This window comes from Alligator sinensis, unplaced genomic scaffold (assembly GCF_000455745.1).
Source record: "Alligator sinensis unplaced genomic scaffold, ASM45574v1 scaffold180_1, whole genome shotgun sequence".
NCBI lineage: Eukaryota > Metazoa > Chordata > Crocodylia > Alligatoridae > Alligator > Alligator sinensis.
Window position 1 is genome coordinate 56,974 of NW_005842640.1, and position 21,465 is coordinate 78,438.

General features: G+C 41.5%; 1 protein-coding gene across 4 annotated transcripts in view; it reads right to left on the bottom strand.

The window, feature by feature from the left end:
• Positions 1-20,673, bottom strand: part of LOC102370016 (cytochrome b5 reductase 4) — a 70,036-nt gene extending 49,363 nt beyond the window's left edge. The window contains exons 1-9 of one of the 4 annotated variants that reach the window (XM_025215308.1): positions 19,679-20,673; positions 18,760-18,845; positions 18,354-18,507; positions 13,447-13,547; positions 11,641-11,725; positions 6,251-6,292; positions 2,018-2,069; positions 657-714; positions 430-523 (exon numbers count right to left, since the gene is read on the bottom strand). In XM_025215308.1, the coding sequence (XP_025071093.1) occupies positions 430-523; positions 657-714; positions 2,018-2,069; positions 6,251-6,292; positions 11,641-11,725; positions 13,447-13,547; positions 18,354-18,507; positions 18,760-18,786 (613 nt within the window). In that variant the 5' untranslated portion in view covers positions 18,787-18,845; positions 19,679-20,673. Of the gene's footprint in view, positions 1-429; positions 524-656; positions 715-2,017; positions 2,070-6,250; positions 6,293-11,640; positions 11,726-13,446; positions 13,548-18,353; positions 18,508-18,759 lie in introns of all 4 variants that reach the window. The other 3 variants (XM_025215309.1, XM_025215310.1, XM_025215307.1) reach the window with 3 other exon arrangements.
• Positions 20,674-21,465: the final 792 nt, after the last annotated feature.

Consider the following 21,465-nt stretch of genomic DNA (forward strand, 5'->3'; position numbering starts at 1 on the left):
TCCCCACACCACTAGGGTCTAAACTCCTGTCTTGCACTTACTTGTATTAACACATTTTTTTGAATGTGTCCAGACTGTTCTATAAAACTACATTGACAGATTTAGGACAGGCTAATTGATTTATAGCTAACTTTTCTGAACACTGACACAACACTTTTATAGTTATCAGCACCATGCACTTAATTGTAAATGTAACTTTAAAAAAAAGTACTTCCAGTTTGTTGTTATAGCCCATTTCTTGTGTCTTAAGAACAATACATATAAGTATTAATGAAAAAAATAAACCTATAAATTCAGATCTTTAGAGTAATAAATCAACTATTTATGCAAAAGATCTCTCTATAAATAGGAACATTTATTAGGAGGGTTTTTTTTTAAATGTTGGCAGAATTCAAATATGTTCCCCTACTGAAAAACTAAAACACGTACCAATATTTAAGAGATATGAATAGTCCCTTATAATGATCTCTCCTCTCAATCTAGAATCTTCATAGTCAAGTATCACCATTTCTGAATTCATGCCCTTGTTCAAAAAAAAAAAAAAAGGAAATTCAGACCACATGAAATTTTTATTTTTAAATGTTAATTTGAAATGTAATGTCAGAAATAATATTCACAGTTGGATAGTGTTTTCTTATTTGACAAAATTCATTTACCTTTTGTTTAGTATATACAACAACTGTGACAGAACAATCTGTTTGGAACCAATCATAGCTGTGAAATATTTAGAAAAAAAGGAAAGGAGTTACAAATCTTACTGAGCACACAAATAATATATTTAAATTGAAGCTTCTGAGCAGAACTTTCTGTGTGAAATTAGAAATCAAATAAATGTACATTTGGAGACTGTTTATGCAATTTGCTGATTATCTTTTACTGGACTAACTATATCATTGAGCATTAAGTGCCCTTTCTTAGGCCTGAGTCAGGTCATGAAGGGTACTTTGGGCCCATAAGCTGATCTAATACTTCTCCCAATGAGAAAACAGGGTCAAGAATATCTCTCCCAAGGTCAAGAACCCTCTTCCCCTTCCCCAGACCCCCTACCCCCCCCTCCGCAAAGTAGCAGCACGGCTACGTATGTGGTGTGTGGTGTTGCAGACAGGTCTGCAGCACCACATACCACATGTCCGCACTCATCCGGATACACCCAGTGGCTCCAATGTAAGATTTCACAAAAAAACCCTTACTTTTAAAATATTTTCTGGACCATCATGACTAACATTATTTCAGCTCTGCATTTTCCAAACATCCCTACTGAGCTCATTCCTCATCCCACTTAGCAGTCACTCTTATCCATGATACATTTCATAACAGCTTGCACAAATGAAGAAGCAGACTTGGAAGAGCAAGATGGGAGAAAAAGTCATTAGGAGATAGAAACAGACTAACTGGCACACAGCACAGCACAATACTTGTGCAGTCCTTCAACAAATTTTATAAACATTAAATCAATATAATCAGAGCTGCACTGGCCACTTCCCACTCTATGCAAGCCCTGTCTGGAGTCAATTTTCTCGGATGTAGCAGAACCACAAAATTTTCTGCTGAGCAGAGACCCTCTTGAGTTACCAGCAATGATATACTCAAAGATTACACTTACCTAGTAGCCTTTTTCAAAAAATGTATTTAAGCAAAATAATTCCAGGCTTTAATACAAGAGATAGTGGGTACTACTTTATGTATTAACTACATAAACTAAATCATCAATACTTATTGCAATATGGAAAAACAAATGGCAGGAATCACGAATCAGAGGGAGTACAGTCCAGAGAAACTACAATATTACAAACCAGGAATGAATAGATCTTATTCTCCCTGCACTTCTACACAACCTGATGTTTCCGTAACTTTCCCAAGGCAAAATTTCCTTATCTGTAAGAAAAGGATAATGATATATGTTCCCCATATAAACATTTGTTGTGCACTCTGTACGAAAAAAATTCTCTACGTTTGCTAAAAGCAACATATGCTATTTAACAAGAATACAACATGGAGAAGTAATATAGCTAAATACCTTGGAGCGAAACTTTTAGAAGTACCCACTATTTTACTTTCAGGAAGCATGCCTAAAAAAGAGAAACAAATAAGAGCTATTTAAAACATTTGCATTGACAGTCACCCACCCAAAGTGAAAATATCTATTTCTAATATTAAATCCAGAGAATTTTGTTAATTACTTCACACTATAGCTGTGTTTCCTGAATACTTGGTGTTTGTGTTGTCATTAATAATTATAAGGATTCACAGGCTTCTTACCAACTGCCCCTCAGAGAATGGACTTTCATGTAATCATGACACTAACCTCCACTTCAGACATTTTTTTCTCATAAAATCCAAACACCACAGACAACTGGCATATAACCATGCTAAATGTACTGTAATTGTTCTCCTCTCCATTTGCTATGAGTTTGTTTTATGTGCAATGTGCACTGGGAAGTCAGAGGTAGATAACTGTACCGGTAGGGATTAGCATATTCTTAACAGCTAGTATTATATCGAACTCTCAAAATTTTACAATGTTAGTCCCACCTAATTAAACTAACAAGACAGTTCATTTAGAGAATCACTCTAGATGTGTGTATGTGAGTATTCATGCCATATACTACTTTAGATTTACCATTATTCAACCAAGCAAGGATTTTTTCGATCCTTGTAAAACCTACTTTATGCTCAGTGCCTCACTAGAGATTCACAACATTAAGCTACCTGCTTCCATCAGTGGCTTTTTCTTCCCGGTAGCTATTTCCCCCCTACTTTAAATGACAGAGAGTGACCACTGTCCAGGAAACTGTTGCAGCGAACATTCACTGTTCAGCCTGTAAAGCAAATATCCTGATCACTAACCAAAGTGACACTGAGGCAGAAAAGTATTCAAGCATCAATATAAGCAAGGGTTCACATTCACATTTAGTCCTCGTCCCTAACACCAAAAGCAAGGCAGCAAACTGGTCATTACGCCTGTGGAGAAAATTGAAAAGCCTGACATTCATTATGATCTGTAATATCAAGCAGGTGGAAGGAATTTGAGTGGACAAAGGTTAGGCTGAGTTGTAAGAATGGAGATGGAGAGTGATGTTACTGCATGGGGTGGGGGTGGCAGGACTAATTTGCGGCATACCTGCCAAAAGATTGCTCTCCGCTGCACCAAGCTACCCTAAGACTGGATTAAACTCCAGAGCCAGTTTCATTAACTACTCACAATGAGTGTATGAACAAATACACACTTGGAGTGGCTTCAAAATAAGGGGGGCTGCTGCTCTAGAGAGCAGCTGTTATGCTATTATGTATATATGCACCTGTAAACCATTAACGCTGCTTCATCCAGGGTCAAATTTGGGACAATTTTGTCACTTGAATTCTACAAAATTCTGCACATATAACAGTTACAGCATAACAGCTGCTGCATGGTTCCAAGCAGCTGCTCTTCCTCCCCATTTGAAGCCATTCTAAGTGTGCCTTTGCCCATACCATTAACAACATGCACACATCTTTTTACTCCATTGCGCCTACACCTGATGAAAGATACTATTCAATATGCATAAGGGCAATAAACTACATGTAACAGATAGGATGGAGCATAATAAGATTAGAGATTTGGTGGGGAGGGTGTCTGCTATTACAAAGCAACAAAATGAAATTAAGAGAAAGATAAAAAGATACAAATAAAAATAGAAGAAAATAAAGCAAGGGAATATTAAGAAAGCCTTAAACTTGGGACCAAGTGTTAACTTTTTATCTTCAATTTGCAGCAAAACTAATAAAAATATGATTAACAGATAGTTCATCTTATGGAAATCATCTGAAAAATATTCGAGACAATCTTTCCAGAATGAATTATTTAATAAAATAAAAAATCTTCACAAGTTTATTAAAGTTTGATGTGATTTTGAATAAACTAGGTTACATAACTAAGAATTGTTGATTTCTGAGCAGAGACCACCAATATTAGAAAAAAAAATAAAATTAATGCTGGAAGTTTAATGGGTCAGACTTCTCTCACTAGAGAAGTTTTGCCTCCAAGTTAGAAAGCAAAATCAAAAAGCTATAAGCTATGCTTATGATCTCTTGCTAAATTTCTGGTGATCTCAGAAAGGCAGTCTGCAAATAAAAGTAGGCAGTATCTTATGCGAGTATATTTAATCATTTTTTCCCTTTTCTTCTAGTTTAGGCAAACCCAAGGCTCTCAACAGGACAATTAAGCTGAGAGGATAAAAAGCAACGCACTTGGCAGACCAGCGTAAGAAAGCAGAAGAAATCAATGGTCACTGAAAATAATGTTATACTTAGGCCCCTGGCAGATGTTTGAGGGGGAAAAAAAACTGGCATAATTGGAAATGGAGAAATGTTATGCTGAATTCCAAATACTATGCTGCCTGTCCTGCCAGACATACATAGCAGGAGGCACAATGTTTCAGATGGGATATGAAATACCTTTAATTTCCATCGTGCCATTGCTAAGCTGCCCGCAAGTCAAATCCTGCAGACAAAGCTTGAGGCAACTCTGTTCTGGACCCAGGCCTGCCCCAGCTCACCAGAGTTTCGAGACTCAGGGCTGGTTGGGACAGGTCCAACAATCAGCTCAACCCTAAAATTGCTGGGTCCAGTTTAAGACCAGGGCTGTTGAGGCTAGATCTGGCAATTAGCTGACCCCAAGTTGGCTCAAGATCCTGGAGGGTAGGTCTAACAAAGAGATGATACCCAATCACAGCAGTCCTGGGTGGGTTCCAGACTTGGGGGTGTTTGATCTGGCCTTGATAGTCCCAGGTGAGTTTGAGAGACAGGGATATTGGGGCCAGGTCTGACAATCAGCTGATCGTTGGACCCATCCCAGATAGAGTCTTGGACCCAGGGCTATCTGGGATGGGTCCAACGATCAGCTGATTGTCAGACCTGACCCTGACCAGTTTGAGACCCAGGGCTTTCAGGGCCAGGTCTGACAATCAGGTGATTGTTGGCCCAACCCCAAGACAACCAAGTTACACACATGGATTTTAGATGTCTCAAGACACTGGAAACCTAGGTTTGGACTGTCTCCCTCATCCAAGTGTCCCTGTGCCCTGGGATGTCTAAAAAGCTCAGGTTCAGCCCAGCTCCACACTACACAGCATTTTTAAGTGCCTTGCACTACAGGGGGTGTAGGGCAAGGCAGAAATGGCTGCCAGGTTCAGGAGTTGCTAAGTTCCAGCAGCTGAAGCCTCTCAATTCCCCTTGCCATGGAATCTTTCAACCTGATATTCTTTGGCATCAGCCTAGGACCCAATGCCGAGCCTCTCTCTATGCCAATGCACGGGGATGATATACATTCAATTTATGGCACCATGCAAGCAAGCTACAAAGATGTTCCAATTTGTGTGGAACAACTTTGTGGCCGGTTTACCTCTTTATGACACCATAAATTGGCTGAACATACAGCACTTTTATTATTTAGGTGCGATTAATGCGTTAATTGCAACAATAACTGCAACATGGGCCAGGGGCTTTAGTCTTCTATTTGAATTAAAATGCTTAGCAATAAAGGTTCATTGAAGAACTCTGAGGTCACATTGTAAGTGGAATTAATGTTCTAATTTCCTGTGCCCTCAGAAGTCTAATTATTAATCAAGTTCTGACAACATCTGGTTAAAGTCTCTCTACCACAGAGCTATTAGTCTAAATGGCACAGAATGAAAGTCAGGGAAAGTAGTAACTTGGTTTGACTACATAATGCATGCTGTGTAAACACCTGTAAAAATATTAAACCTCTAATTTTGGGAACTACTTATTATAAATATTAAAACAGAAGGAAGCCAGCCTTTTCTCAGCAAGATATGAGAAAGATTGTGAGGACATTCTGTGCAGAGAGAAAACATGAAAGGCACCAGGCAAAGAAAAGAAAACAGAAAGTGAGAACTCAGAAGCAGCATTCCTAAAATATAAGAGGGGACAGGACCAGAAAAACAGAAACAAGATCAAAGACAAATCCAAGCCTGCATTTTTGTACTTGACTCAGAATTTTAAAACCTGGGTACTAAAGCAAAGGCAGACTTCTCTATTGTGATTCATTTTTCAATGCTGAATACCAAAAGCTAGCATTAGAATTCTGTCAGCTGTAGTTTTCAATTTCCTGACCAACTCTACTTCAGTGTCACCATATTCAAATGCACCAGGAATTGAAATGGAGCATAAACATTTACTCCTCTTGCTAACTTTCTGGGATACTACTTTTTTTCCCCATTCCCTGTCTCCCCAACCTCATGTCAAAACTTACCATTTAGACATTTCTTCTCTTCAGATAAAGCAGAAGTAGATTCTACAAGAAAGTTAAAAAAGTCAACAGTTACTGAGTTAGGGAATAGTTGCCACAGTTAATGTGCAAATTCAGTTTGCCATAGTTTAATTCAACAAGTTGGACTAAAAAGAAAAACTACACAGTTGTGCAGAAGAAAAAACAAAGTTACAACAAGGCATTCTAACACTGATTAATTAGGGCAATGTTTTTCAAAGTTCAAAAATTAAACTGCATCCAACCATACTCTCTGCCCCTCACTCATCCACCCATGTTCAAAAGACGTGCAGGTTCTACGGCAGAGGCAGGCAATTGGTTGGGCATGCTGGCCACAAAGTCAGTTCTGGGAAACTGCTGCACTCCCCACTCCCTGTCCCCCTCCTCCCGCAACAGCCTGGTACCTGTGTGCCCTGCGGCTCCTCCCCACCATTGCCAACAGCACACAGCCCCAGCCCCAACCCTGGCCTGCCCCACGCCTGCTCTGGACTCGCCCCGGCCTGAGCGAACCAGCTGTAACCTACACGCACAGCCCTGACCCCGGCCTGCCCTGCCCCGTGCCACGCCAGCTCTGGACCACCTGCCCATGCTGAGCAGCAGCTGCAGCCGGCAGAAGCTGATGCTGGCTATGGGGGAAAAAGCGGCCCCTCCCCCTCACTGCTGCCGGGCCCTTCTTGCTGCAGCCACCCAGAGCCCATACACTGGCTGCCCTGCGGCTGCTCTCTACCGCCACCATGGCTGCCCAGCTAGGCAATGGTGGCAGTGCAGAGGAACCAGAGGGCAGCCCAGGCATGGGCTCCAGGTGGCTGCAGCAAAAAGAAACCAGCAGCATCAAAAGGTCAGGGCTGCTTTTCCCCCACGTCACGCAGCAGCTTTTGCCCGGCCACTGCTGCTGCTCAGCATGGGCAGGCAAGTCTGGAGCAGGCACGGGGCGGACCAGGGTCCTCGCCAGCGAACCAACGGCGGCAACAGGAGCTGCCACCCCCTGGGCTACCTAGAAAGGCAGTCCAGCTGTGGAGCTGCCCCAGCCCCACTGTGTGCCCACAGAGCAGTGGGACACACCACAAGCTGGACAATGCCTGGGCCAGCTGGGACTGAGGGACGCACCACAGGCCAGACAAAGTCCCTTCACAGGCTGTATTTTACCCACCCCTGTTCTACAGTCAAAGCTACAAGAGTTAGGAATTGCCAGAAATATTGTTGCCTTTGTACTGAATAAGGCAGAGGTCTTGGCGGGGACGGGAAATGTATGCAATAACATCATTAAAGATGGTATTGTAATACATAAATGCAAGACAGATTAAATAAGATTGCACAGATTCTAAACGTATCATTTTCTAGGCTTTTCAATGTGAACAAAAAAGGAGAAACTGTGTGATTCTAGGGCATCAACTGAGATCTATGCAGTTTATCAGCAGGCTGGAACATTTACATCCACCACTCTTATTTGTTAATTGAGCTGACAATAAAAGCAGGTTGGTAAGTAGCCCCACAATTTAGGTAGACCCCTATAGATATTATGTCCCTGTTCTTGCCCCATCTCTCCACTTAACCTCAGTTTTTTACACTCTTTACTAAGCCAGTCCTAGACTCCGTGCCTAAAAGGAAGGCTCTTCCAGTTCCGTGTTCTTGTGTCAAAAATTACTGCTTTGCAAAGCTACTCCAGTTGTGTTGTGTGGTGGAGAGATTTAACACACAGTACAGCAAATAGAGTGGAGTGCTTGTAGATAATTCCCACTGTAAGGGGATTTACCTCAACACTGAATATTGCTTTATTTTTAGAAGTTTAAATTTTGGTAAACAAAAAATGTTTTGGAAACATAAAACTATAAGTCAAGGTTGCCTAGTAGTAATAACCATTGCGTTACTGAATTCTTGCCAATTTACTAAGTAAAGAGAATAGCAAAGAATGACTATATGGTGGGGTGGGCAAAATATGGTCCACAGGCCAGATGCAGCCCGCCAGGCCATTCTATCCAGCCTGCAGGGTCCCTAACAAATTTAGAAAATTAATATTAATCTGACCTGGCTGCCTGTCATGTGGCCCTCGATAGCTTGCCAAAACTCAGTAAGTGGCCCTCTGTCTGAAATAATTGCCTGCCCCGATGTAAAACAAAGTAAACCTTCATTATAGAATCCTGCAGTTTCATTCCCCTGAAGGAAACTGCTCCCGATGAGAAAACTTATTTTGTACTAGCATTTTTAAATGAAAATATTGATAATTCTATTATCAGATATTGCCTTGACTGAAGGGCATTTATTATGGACCCTAATATTAAACTACTACAAATGATCTGATGGATTATGGAAAGCAGATCTGTTTAATTCTACTTGCATCAATTAACATTCAGCAAACTAAACTTCTTTTATTTCAAATTTTAAAGTAAAGCATTCTTTATCCTTTAAAAACAATTTAGCCATTTGCATGCAGCTGGCCACTCCAAAGCTTTATACTGCAGATATTAATATCAAGCTTTCAGTTCTTCATGAGAGATCAAGAATTTTACAGAGAAAAGCCAAACAAGCGCAGCGTTTTTTTCCCCTGCAACAACAATTAAATGACCATAGCTACTAGAAGCAAAATGCTAAGATAGAGTTGAGAAGATCTGTATATGCCCTTCTGACAAGCTGCAATTCTTTTTAGTCACAGCTGTCTCTCTTTACCTGCAGGGAAATGTAGATTGCAATGAATTCAAGAGATACTATCAATTTTGGTTTATTTTGCCTCCTGAAAAGGCTAATTTAAGTGGCTGCAACTCATCTGCCACAGCTTAAATCATTCTCTTGTGGATCTTTCGTGTGTTGATGCATTTGACTATAAAACTCTACCATGAGTGAAATTTGTGACAGCAACACTAAAATCCAATATCCCACTTTCTCCAAGTATGTGAATCAGATCTACAGTACAAGTTACAGGCCATATCATTTTAAGACGTAAGTGTAATTATAATTCGACAGAGATCTACAAGGCAAACTAAGAACTGAAAACAAAATATTTATTGATAAATATGTAAACTTATACTAAAAGATACCACTTAAAAACTAGAAAAGGTCATTTTTAGATATGAACCCTGTCCTGGTTTCCATCATAATTATGCCCAGTTCCAACCCAAGACAAGGGCCTGCTATGCAGAAATAACCGTTTCTGGCTTTTAATGAGAAAATGACTTACAAGACAGTATGAGTACAAGTAAGGACGTACCTAATTCATGGGGCCAATTTTAGAACTCCCTGCTGACTGGCTGCAAGGGTTGTCCATCATGCAGCCCCGCTCCTCTCCACCAGTTGGTGGAGAGGGGTGGGGCCACATGACAGGAAGCCCTTCCAGCCAATAAGCAGCGAGCAGGAGGAGTGACAACAATCTTGCCTGCAGCCCCTCTGTTCCTTAGCCTGCGGGGCTGCCACAGCATGCTGAGGACTGCTGGCTCCCTCTGAGCAGCCAGCATTTTCTCTTCCATAAGTTATTTTTCCCTCCACATATTTCTCAGGCATTGCCTGGATTTCACAAGCAATGCCAGATTTCGCAGAATCCACAAAATTGCAAATTTGGCAGGTCCCTAAATATAAGCGATTAAAACCTCTCAGAACATACATCAGCCTTTAATTTCTCTCTCTCCCAGTGACTGAAGGAAGCACCAATCAGTTTTGGGTTTCCATTTAGGAAAGAATTTGTGAAAGAAAGATCATTAGGTCAAACTTTTTCTCCATGAAAGGCCAACAAACCTCAAAGTTTGAAGAAGCCTGAAAAACACAGCTAGAAAAGTATTTATCTGAGTACTACAAGTAGTTCACATTATTCAAAGAGACAAGTAATAAGCAGAGAATATTCTTGAGGGTGTGACTGAGTGATGGACATAGTGAAATTTCAAAGAAACATTACCTTGTGGATATACAGTATGGAAAGCCACAGTTCAGTTTCACAGGGTTCTGAAGTTTGCAAGGGGAGCAATACAGTACAGCTGGCCAAGGCCTTATGATATGGAAAGTAAGAAGTCAACCCTATTGAGCTTCCTGCTTCCCAATAACTGACCAATTGGAAATAAATACAAAAGCATATTATGCACAAAAAGGCTATGTACATGCAATAGGTCCTTCTTCAGCCAGATGACTTTGGGAAAAATCAGATGTGCATAAGTAAGACTCCTGGTTCATGTTCATTTAATGGAGTGATGGGATTTGATCCCTTACCCCAACAGTCATGCCTCCTACCGTGCTACAAATGCATGGCCGGACACTATTTTGAGACTGGAGATCAGATCTCAATCATGTCATTACTACTTGCCAGCGCAGGGCAAGACTGGGATTATGGTACTGGGTTCCCCTGTACCAGCCAGTTGATAGCCAGATACCTGAAACCTGGCATGAACTGGCGTGGTCCCAGGGCTGTAGAGACTCCGATAAGATCTTCAGGCTAGGACCTCAGGCATTACAGGTCATTCAAGATTCTGGTGGGGTCCCAGGGCTTGGACCAACAATCAGCTGGTGGTCAGACCCAACTCTGGGACTGTTCTGGAGCTAGTCTGAGAGTCTGTTATGGTCCCAGGGCTGAGACCAACAATAATGGATTGTAGATCTCAGGCCCAGGACCGCACTGGAGCTAATCCCAGAGCCCCATGAACCAGGATGTCAAAAAATCTTATGTCCAGTCTACCTGTGCATGCAGTTTAAGGTCCTAGTGCACCAGAGCCTAGAACCTGAGAGAGGTTCCCTGATCCTGGGGTCCCTGCGTGCTGGGGATGTCAGAAAGGTCCTAGTGCATGGGGACCCCAGGTTCAAGGAACCCAATGTCACGGTCCCCATGGCTAGGATGTGTCAACTGCCTTGCTCCATAGTTCCCTGGAAGCAGCAGGGCAAAGCAGTGAATCTGCTGGGTCACAGGCAACTCCGCAGCTCCCCATAACCCAGCACCAGAATATACCTTGCTCCTCAGCCCCCACCAGAGCTGAGGAGAAAGGCAAATACCATACTGTGTCAGGGGGACCGCATACATGTCTGTACCATACAGCTGCCAATCTGCCAACTTCAAGGAAAGCTGTCAACCAAGCCCCACTGTGCACCCTGCATCAGGCTGCACACATTCAGTTTAAGGTGTGATGTAAAATAGCCACAAAATTACACATATTTTATGGAATATTTTTGTGGCTGGTTTCTCATGTTGTTGTGTCACCAATTTCCTATGGTGAGGTTACTATTTATGGCACAATTAACAGGTTAGTCATATTGTAAATGTAATGTCTGCCGGGGGCTTAAATCCACTCCTTTGCTTCAGAGTGCTATTTTACCTGGTACACTGATGATTTTAGGTGTCCTAAGGCTCTTAAATAACCTCATTTCTAAAGTATGGTTTTAAAGTGTTTCATTCCAATAAAACATACCTTTGGGGAGGGCAATAGGCTTGAGTGCCATTCTTCCAACAAGACACTCCTTCAACATAGACTCATAATTGACCCAGCGGTGAACCTGTATGAGAAGGGTTTTTTTTACATACTTATTTGTAATAAATTGCATTTGTGTAACTATATGTAATAAAATATACATTTTATAATATGTAAAAAAGTGCTTGAGGTCAAAATTTAGAGCACAAGAACCCGAGTTTTCTACTAAACACTACATTATGAGGCAAGAATTGAAGTTGGGTGGACTTTTGGGAAGGCCACAAGCTCAGCACATTGATAGGACGTCGGCTGCTGTGGTTCTCCTGCCATACCTGTGGCAGGGTTTTGGTTATGGTGCTGTGTTATGTATTGTGTCAGGGTTAGCAGCAGTTTTACAAAGAGTTTAGATTATGGATTTGCACAGGATAGTTTGGATAAGGATGATCCCGTTTCAGACAGGGGGCGACTAGATAACTTCTGAAGGTCCCTTCCTGCCCTCCTCCTCTATGATTCTGATGCCAAGCTCCTACAACAAACATCTCCACATGAAGGGATTTCCGCCTATGATCACAGCTTTGCATGCAAGAGCATTAACCTAAATACATGTTTTTAAAATCCAAATGAAAAGGCCATCGCATCATTTTACTTCACTTTTTTCATGCCAATAGTAAAATACCTTAACAAACAAATTTAAATAGCCACAGACAGATTTTAAACAAAACAAAAACAACAAAATCAGACGTCATGTGAAAGGCAAAGGTCTGCCTAAGCCTAATCGTCCATTAGTCTAATCTGATAAAGGCTAACCGCACACAAGGAATAACATGACTACCAACACATCCAGCTGCCTTTAACTCCCCAGCTGGAATGATCCATTGTGGTTAAAAGAGGTGAACCACTTTTCAAACTTGATGTATAAACAGGAGATAATTTCTAAGTTTGTTTTTAGAAATAAATATTCTTTAAATGTCATCTGCTGGCTCATATGGCTTTTGTACAGTGAAAGAACATACATCAGTAGTAGACGTTACAGTACTTTTCTGCGTTAGCATTTTCATTATGCGACACACAGGTGAAACACTCAGAAAAGCACTGAAATTCCTACTGCTTATTTCTCAGTACATGGAAGCCACAGAAGTCAAGACGAGATTTAAAGAATATTTATGTTTCTAAAAATAAACTTATTGAGTTAATTAAAAAAAATAATAAAAACAGCATCAGTTTTGGGAAGAGCTTCATCTAAACATGCACACACACTGTAAACCTTTTATTTAACTAAACACTTTTCAAGGCATCCAAGACAAAATGATACAAGCAATTGAAAGGTTTCCTAAAGATCTCAAACATTATCTTCTACTTTATTTCTGCTCTAAGAATCAAAAAGACAGGGTATATCAAGTGTATTCATGTATGAAAAAAAAGAAGTAACCTTTTTTAAAAATGGTGTTTACTGACAAAAGAGTATGTAAACTCATGTACAAAAATACACACAATACTTATAAGAAAACTAAACACATTTTCAAGAAGAGATGACTGAATTTAAATAAAGCCAAGAATGGCAGACTTGCTGACACCGTTTTTGTTTTTTTAAGCAAAGACAGCCCAAGTGTAAAATGCTAGATTACAGTATTAATCTTAACAACAGTAGTGCACATCAATGTAACAGCTACAAATATATTCATTTTCAGAGCATGGACCAAGTCATTTGTACTATGCAGTGGAATGCACCAAGAAACTGCAAAAATGAGCAATTATCAAAGTACCTTTTGACAAAGTAAATGTCATTCAGTCCCAGAGCTCTCTTACCTGATCAAAAAGATCTGTACCATCAGCTCCTGCTGCCTTCATTAGTTCACCTTCACCACCAGGGTGATACTCCATATACGGAGTGACATTATAGACAAGCCCTGCATCAAAGAATGGAAATATCAAAGAATGCTCAAATTAAAATGTGTGCACTCATTGACAAGGAAAACACCATTTTAATCTTAAAGTATTTCAATATTCTTTAGTTAGAGAAAATAATGGAGAAATACTTAAATATGCATCATACATGAAGGAATAACAAATGTTAGAAGTGAGTGCCAAATACTACACACTTTGATTTTTCAGTAATACAGAAATTATCAAAAAGAAAAGTGATACAAAGAAGCAGAATGGAAAAATTCATATGCAATTTGTACATGTAATGCAATAGCTATAATGTTTTATTAAACAGAGGAATGTCAAGCTACCTAGAGACCCCCCACCTTCAAAGACTTAAGCCAGGGGTGCTCAACCTCTGGCCTGCAAAGCCATGGCACCCACCCTGGGGGTGGTGGGGTGAAGACAGAGTTCCCCAAAGGTTGGGAAATTTAGTGGCAGAGGAACAGTGGCAAGTAATATTGCTACCCCTCCCCAACTGACAAATTCCAAAACCCTGCAAATGAGGTCAGGACCACAGCACGCCCCCAGTTGGGTACCACTGACTTAAGGCAATCAGTTACCTACTGAATTCCACTGGAATACTTGTGTTTAAGAGTTAACATTAAATTAAGTCAGGGTATCAAACATACAGCCCGTGAGCCTCTGTAGCCAGCCACGGTGCTACCAAAACTTGGGGGTGTGTGACCTGCTACAGAATATGGATCCCTTTGGCTCCACAGGCCACAGATATTGGCAGCAAGTTGGGGTCAGTGCGGTGCCCACCCCTAAACCTTCACTGCTGCCAGACCCCCATCCCTAGTCTTACTACCACCCCCAGACTTCTGGCAACACATAACCTCTTGCTGCCTTCAAACCTGTTGCTGCTATGCCAGCCACAACAGTTGCCCCCACATCCCAGGCCGGATCCAATGTGCAAAGAGCCCCATGGTCTGGATCCAGCCTTGGGGCTCCAAGTAAATTTGAAGCTTCTGATTAAAGACTCTAAAGCAGCAGTTCCCAACATCAAGTCACAACCCAAATGAGGGTTGTGGGAGCAATGCTGGCGGTGCTACACACAAAAGATGAGCTGCGCCCCATGCCGGGAGCTCCCCCACCCCTGCCCCCACTGCTGCACTCCGCTTCCAGCACCAAGTCGTGTAAAAAAAAGGTTGGGAACCGTTGCTGTCAAGATTTAAAATTGACTCAAATAATGACCCCCTATAGGCTTATCTTTTAGAACAATGGGCATCTTTACATGTGCTCCGGGGTGGGAGGAAAGGGGGACATTTTAATTAAAGCGGCTTTTGGGAGCTCGTTCAACAAATTTTAGTTAAAGTGCTGCCACTGCCATTTTGAAACACAGGGATGCTGAATACACGTGACACTGAGGCTGCTGCAGTGTGCTAATTAACACACTCCAGCAGACTTGATTAATTGAGTCTGCTCCAATGCATGCTAATTAGCACGTAACAGGCATCTGGCATGTGTCTAGGTGGCCCTATAATTACACAGGATTTTTTTCTAACCCACAAATACAAACCCATGCACTCTCAGGTTACATGTATCCTCTCTTCATTAAACAAGTTCTACTTTGATGCCCTTTGTTCCCTCTAAGAACAGCTTTCTTGGGTTCTCCTTCCACTGGCACTTTTTTTTTTTCATCTCGCCACAGCTGAACTATTACTGATGACTCTCCAAAACCCAGCCTTATTTAACCATTCTCTGCTATGTAGTCAGTGAAGTGAGGCTCTTGAGAAAAATAAACAGCCTCCAAACAAGTAACAGCTATCATAATCCATATGCAGACATAAGTTTGGTATATCCAGACTTACAATTACTTCAATTTGCAAGTTCAATATTATTTTAATAAAGAACTTATGTGATGTTTACTAGCCAAAATTTTAAAGAAATTAATCAAATGGATGTGCATTTATTTACTCTACAGCAATATAATCAGTCCTGCATAAGATGCATTCACTGAGGCAAGGGTCAGGGTTTCAGAGGAACCCATCTCTGACCCACCTTTTTCAGATTTAAAAAGTCTCACAACAGAGACCTAAAGATCCTACACGATGAACATGGGTGTGATACACAAAGCATTTTTAAATTCTCTTGACCTGAAACAGTTTTTCACCAGACAGTATTAAGAAATACAACTTCAACCGAGGGCTGATTTTCAGAGATCATGAACACCCAATACTGCTGGTCAATTAAATGACATACAGATGGGTCTCCGAAAGAGGGGGTGGGGAGAGGGGGAGGAAATCAATCCAGCAGTCCTCAATAAAAGTTAAGTTTCCAAGCACCCCTTTTTTGGCACCTGTGTTGTTCTTGTACAGGCCACACTGAAGGTTCCCTAATTTCTTTGTCCTCAAACTGAACAATACTATCTCAGATCTACGAATATTCACACCTGAAAGATTAAACTTTCCCAAACTTTCATCTCTCTTAAAGTGACTTTTTAGCAGAAAAGCACCTGTAGAATCTGTATATTTTGGCACATATTAAATTAAAATGATAGTTCAGAGCATAATCGATATATTAAAGCCCAGGACTGAAACAACAGACATAGATCTTACCCCCAAAGCTACCTATAACTAATTCAAATCATAGGCAAGTCACTTAACTTTTTTTTGCAGAACTCTGGAAAATAAGCATATGTATTTTACAAAAATGCCACATGAATAAGTTGCAATCTTTGGATGGAACAAGATATAAAAAAGTAGAAGTATTTAATACACATGCGCATGTTACTATTTCTATAAGAGGACAGTGATGCTGGCTAGAAGGCATCCACATGCTTGCAGGGCTGTCTTCCTTTCCTTTATCTGTGCATGTCTCTGAGCAGTTTCACCGAGAAGTGCTCAGTGGCTTCTCAGATAACTCTGAAGAGCAGTGGGTGCTGTCCCAAGCTCTATGCTCAGTGTCCTCCTCTGGCACCCTCGTTGTTAACTTCAACCTTCATTCCCATTCCTGTTAAGTCACCCATTGTTCCTCTGAACGGGACTTGTAGCCCCTGACAGGCCTAGACTTTCTGTCATGACACAACAAATAGGCCTGACTTCAATGAGACAGACCACTTCGGCATACAATAGTAGACTGCTTATTCTCATGGATGTGTTAGCTATGCCACCTTGTGTGCAGCAGTGATTATTACACGATGAAAAAATTACTCAGTTGAAATCCAAAGTGGTAGGACACCATAATTAGCCAGACACATAGGAACACAGGACTGGAAGGGACCATCTGGGCCATGAAGTCCAGCCTCTGTAACACCAACTTTAGATATAAGATTTGACAAGTCTCCCAAAGCAACATCTCCCACCCTTCCACCCCTGCCTCTTTGCTCCATCTTGTACGTCTCACCAGTTTCTGCCCAGTTTAAGTGCCAACTAAAACTATACCAAAGTCCACATTTCTTCACAAATCATTTACATAACAGTCTCACAACCTACACATATATACAATTCAAACTCCCAAACCTCTTTGTAACTATCCTGAATGGATACAAGTGTAGCAAAATTATTGGCCCTCTACCCCAATTTCCTTCAGGCATCACTACTGATGCAAGCTGAAATAAGTTACACCTGACACATCCTCCCTAGCAGCAACTCCTCCTCCAATTCTTGAAACTGTTAAAAGAAAAGTCAGCAGAAACAACACACAATTCATTGGAATATGCTTGTTCAATAACTTATTTCTATAAAAATGAATATCTTGAACAATACCTTGAAAAAAGGAAAAAACAGGCAGTGGGAGGGAGGACATCATCAGGACAATAAAAACGAAAGATCATACATCTGTTTTTTAATTGACTGAAAAAAGAACTTTTCTTCTCTTTGGGAAAGAGGGAAATATGAAACAGATCACCATGCTAACCACTATACAATGCTATTATTACAGCTCTGCAAGCACATACAAAACTAGCAATTGTGGAGTGGTAACTGTTCTAAAGTTTTGTTCCAGATTCACTTCTAAATGGTATTTTTGTCTCCATCAACCCCCATTATTCACAATGTAACCCAACTGCAGCCAGGAACTGCAATGAACTCCCCCAAATAGTTGAAGAAATTGCTACTGCCACGAAGCATTTTTCCTTCTTTTTGGAAAAGTGCAATGATGCTTTCACTCACTCCTACCAGAGGAAGCAAGAGATGTGGTACAATAAAGATGCTGATGTTCAATACATGCCTAAAGACTGAAGTTTACAAATAATTATTAGCAGTATGGTTTGAAAGGTGTACTTTATGGGTTTTTTCCCCAAAGTAGCAACGTATAAACAATCTAAAATTCTACTAAGGAAGGAATGTGCCTAATTCCACTCCATCCAGTGCAAGGTAAACTACATGTCTTCATAAGCACATGGAATTCTGCTACCCTTGGTTTTTGGTATACCTCCTCCAAGCAACTCAGATGCACAATGAAGATCAGCTCCTAAGGAAGCACAGCTTGGTACTGAAAGTGCCAAAACTAACTTCTACGATATGCAATTTGTAAGCAAGAGTTGACATGTGGAAGTTTAACATGCCTGCAACTCTGAAAATCTTCTATTGCAGAAAAACCTATAATGAATTATGGAGTAAGAGGAGAATAAAGGAAACCCCTGTAATGTGTGCAAGAAAAAACAGATTTCAGTGACAATTTGAATAACTCCACCTTCAACTTAAATGGGACTATGGCCATTTCTGCCAAAGGTGACATAAGTTTAAACTAGTAAACAATATCCGAACAATTGATTTACCAAGTTTGGAAAGAAAGAGTTGACGCAGACAAAAAAAAAGTATACAGACAGCCTACAAATGACTCACCTCTTATACAGATCCAGCAATCATCTGTTTTGTTATGTTTAGCAAGTTCTTCTTCAGTCACTTCAATTAATCTTCCTTTCAAACCAGTCAAGTCTTTTCCACTTTTAGTTAGTCGAATCCAATCCATAAGACTTCTGCCTGGTTTCAAAGGTACCTAAAAAGTAGCAGGTATACTAAATTTGGCTGTTGCTAGAGGAAGAGGTGTACATCTAAATGCAATTTTAAAAAAAACAATACCAGCAATCACTTGGGAGAGAGCAAAAACAATCTTGTTTGTTTTTCCTGCTGCTATTTAGAACTCTATGGACAGCAGTTAACCTGCTTAGGGAAGTTTCTTTCACGCCCGGGCTAAGTGGAATTCTCAACTCCCTCCACACCCTGAGCTTCCAGAAATGTACTCCACTACCTTCACCGTAGGAGTCTGCAGTGTCATCAGTGTCACTTCTCTGCTCACTGGGAGACATAGGAGCAGCTACAAAATGATAAGGCTGGCTATTCACAGAAAGGAGGCAATCAAGAATGTTAACGAGGGAGAATGTAAATGAGGGATTGTTTCTTTATTAGGAACAATCCTTCAAATTTACTGAACACGTAGTAGCTAAAGACATGAAAGGTACCTAGGCACAACTTGAGGTTCACAGATCTCCAACTTTAGTATTCACCTCTGCCTACTAGGTTTAGCTCTCTTGCCATATTTCAAATTCTTGGTTATAACACAAAGGATGTGAGCATATGAACACACAGAAGACAATGAGAGAGAAAGCCAGAACTAGAAAATGTCACACAGGAAATATTACATATTTAATGTTATGCAGGACCAGGTCTATCAGGGGTGTCACTCTCCCTTGGCCTGCTGGCCTGGATCTACACTGTGGGGACTCCTTGGGGGCCACATCTGGACCCATGTTCAGCAACAGGGTAAGCAATGTCAGGAAGCCTTGAGGGTTAACTTCTGCCCGGAGAATAAAGGAAACCTCTGTGAAGTGTGCAGTAAAAACAGATTGCAATGTTGATTTGAACAATTCCACACTCAAATGGGATTAAAGCCACTTATGCCAAAGGTAAAACTAGTCTACATTGTTAAACAATATCCAAACAGTTGTTTTACCAAGATTGGAAAGAAAGCTCTCACACAGACAAAAAAATATACTTAGGCACCACTTATGGTCCACAGGTCTCCATTTTCTGTAGTCACTTGTGCCTACCAGGTTTAGCTATCTTGCCATGTTTCCAATTCCTGGTTATAGCATAATGGATGTGAACATACAAATGCACAGAAGAGGAGAAAATGGAGAAAAAGACAGAAAGAGACAGCCGTTACTCACCAACAACATGTCCCAAACAGGGGTTCACACACCGTAATTCAGCCATGGACCCAGCCCCTCTGGGAGCATGCGAGCCAGATGCAGCATATTGGTCAGGTATCTTTTGACACCGCTCACTCAAATAAACTGAGACTTTTTTTCAAAAGTACTGAGAAAGTGCCCATTCTCGTTCAAGTGTTTGGCAGGGAGGGCCACAGTATACAAGGGCATGAAGGAAAAGAGTCAATTATTTTTTCCAACTGCAAGTGTAAAGTGAGGCCACTCACCTCCATAGGAGATGGACATTTCATCCCACTACATCAGGATGCTGCTTGTTTGCAGACACAGAAGCATGTGAAAGAGCAACAGTTCACTTGGTCTTGATTTTCAGTATGAATACAGACTGCAGAAGTGGGGTCTCATGATCCTTCTGACTTTTTGGGTTTTGAGCAGATGTCAGCAAAGTCACCAGAGGTGCAGCTGGCTTGTGGTGGCCAAAGTGTTCATAGTGATGTTACTTTTCGATCCTTCAGTGCTGGCTCCTCCTATCATCGGGAAGCAGAGCTGACCAAGTGTTGCACAGGGGACCCGTGAGCAGGGAACGAAAGCTAGGTTTACACCGTCCGTGAGACTAGTTTTACTCTCTCCTTTTTTTTTTTTAATTTTGTCTTAGACCAAATCAGCCAAATCTGTTCCAAATCCCCTGGATTGAGCAGAGCTCAAGCATTCAAGTCCATGTGGCGCTACCACCGGCAAGTCTCCTTCCTCCCCCACTCTTCAGCCTGGGGCTTCAGATACAGGCAGTCCTTCACTTACGTTTCGAGTTACAACCTTTTGCACTTACAACATTTCTAAACTGACACCCTATTTCGACTTTTTGACATTAGTTTCAATTTTGTTACGCTTGATCCAATGCAACACCACACCGGTGAACAAGTTCGCTGTGTCACCCGTCTCCCTGGAGAACATCTGTCCAAACTTCCTTGGACACTTTAAGAAACCAGACAAGACTCCAGAAAAACCTGCAGCCAAGACTCCAGTCAAGAACCCTTCAAAAAATTCAACTAACAGCCCTTCAAAAAGTCCAGCAAAGTCACCTCAAAGAAGTCCTTCCAAATCAGTATGTTTGCTATTTATAATATAAATACATTAATGTAGCTATATTACTCATCTATCATTGACTGAATACAAAATTCTGGGTTATTTTTGGTGAAAACAGGGTATTGGGCCTCGGTTCAGGAACCAATCCCCCATTTATAAAACATTGTTTCCTATGGGAAAATCAGTTCAGAGTTACAATGGCTCAACTTAAGGCACAGTTTTCGGGAAACAATTGTGTTGTTAGTCCAAAGGCAGCCTGTACTCCCAAGTCCATGACAGGCATCATACGTGCAAGCCCCAAACCCAGAGACCTTAGAATTCAGATGCGCCCTAGTCTCACTTGCCCGTAGCCAAAAGGCTGAAGGAGCAAGCTAGAGAGAGAGAGCCTGGGAGCAACCCTCCACCATCACAAGTCGTGTAGCGGAGATCCTCCCACCCAGAGGCTCTAGCAGACTCTTGCAGGGAAGGCTGCCTGCAGTGCAATGGGCAGCTTCACCTACTCCGGGAAAAAGGGGACCATCGATGTTTACAAACGGGTCCGACTAAAACCACCTGGACCAAAACCATCAGCACAGCTACCCCCCAGCCCCGCGCCGCGCCCCACCCCCGGGGGCTGGAGAGTGTCACGAACGTCCGGCCCGTGCCCCGCACCGCAGCCCCTCCCCCCATAGGCTCGGACCCGGGGGAGGAGCCCGCTGCCGGCCCCG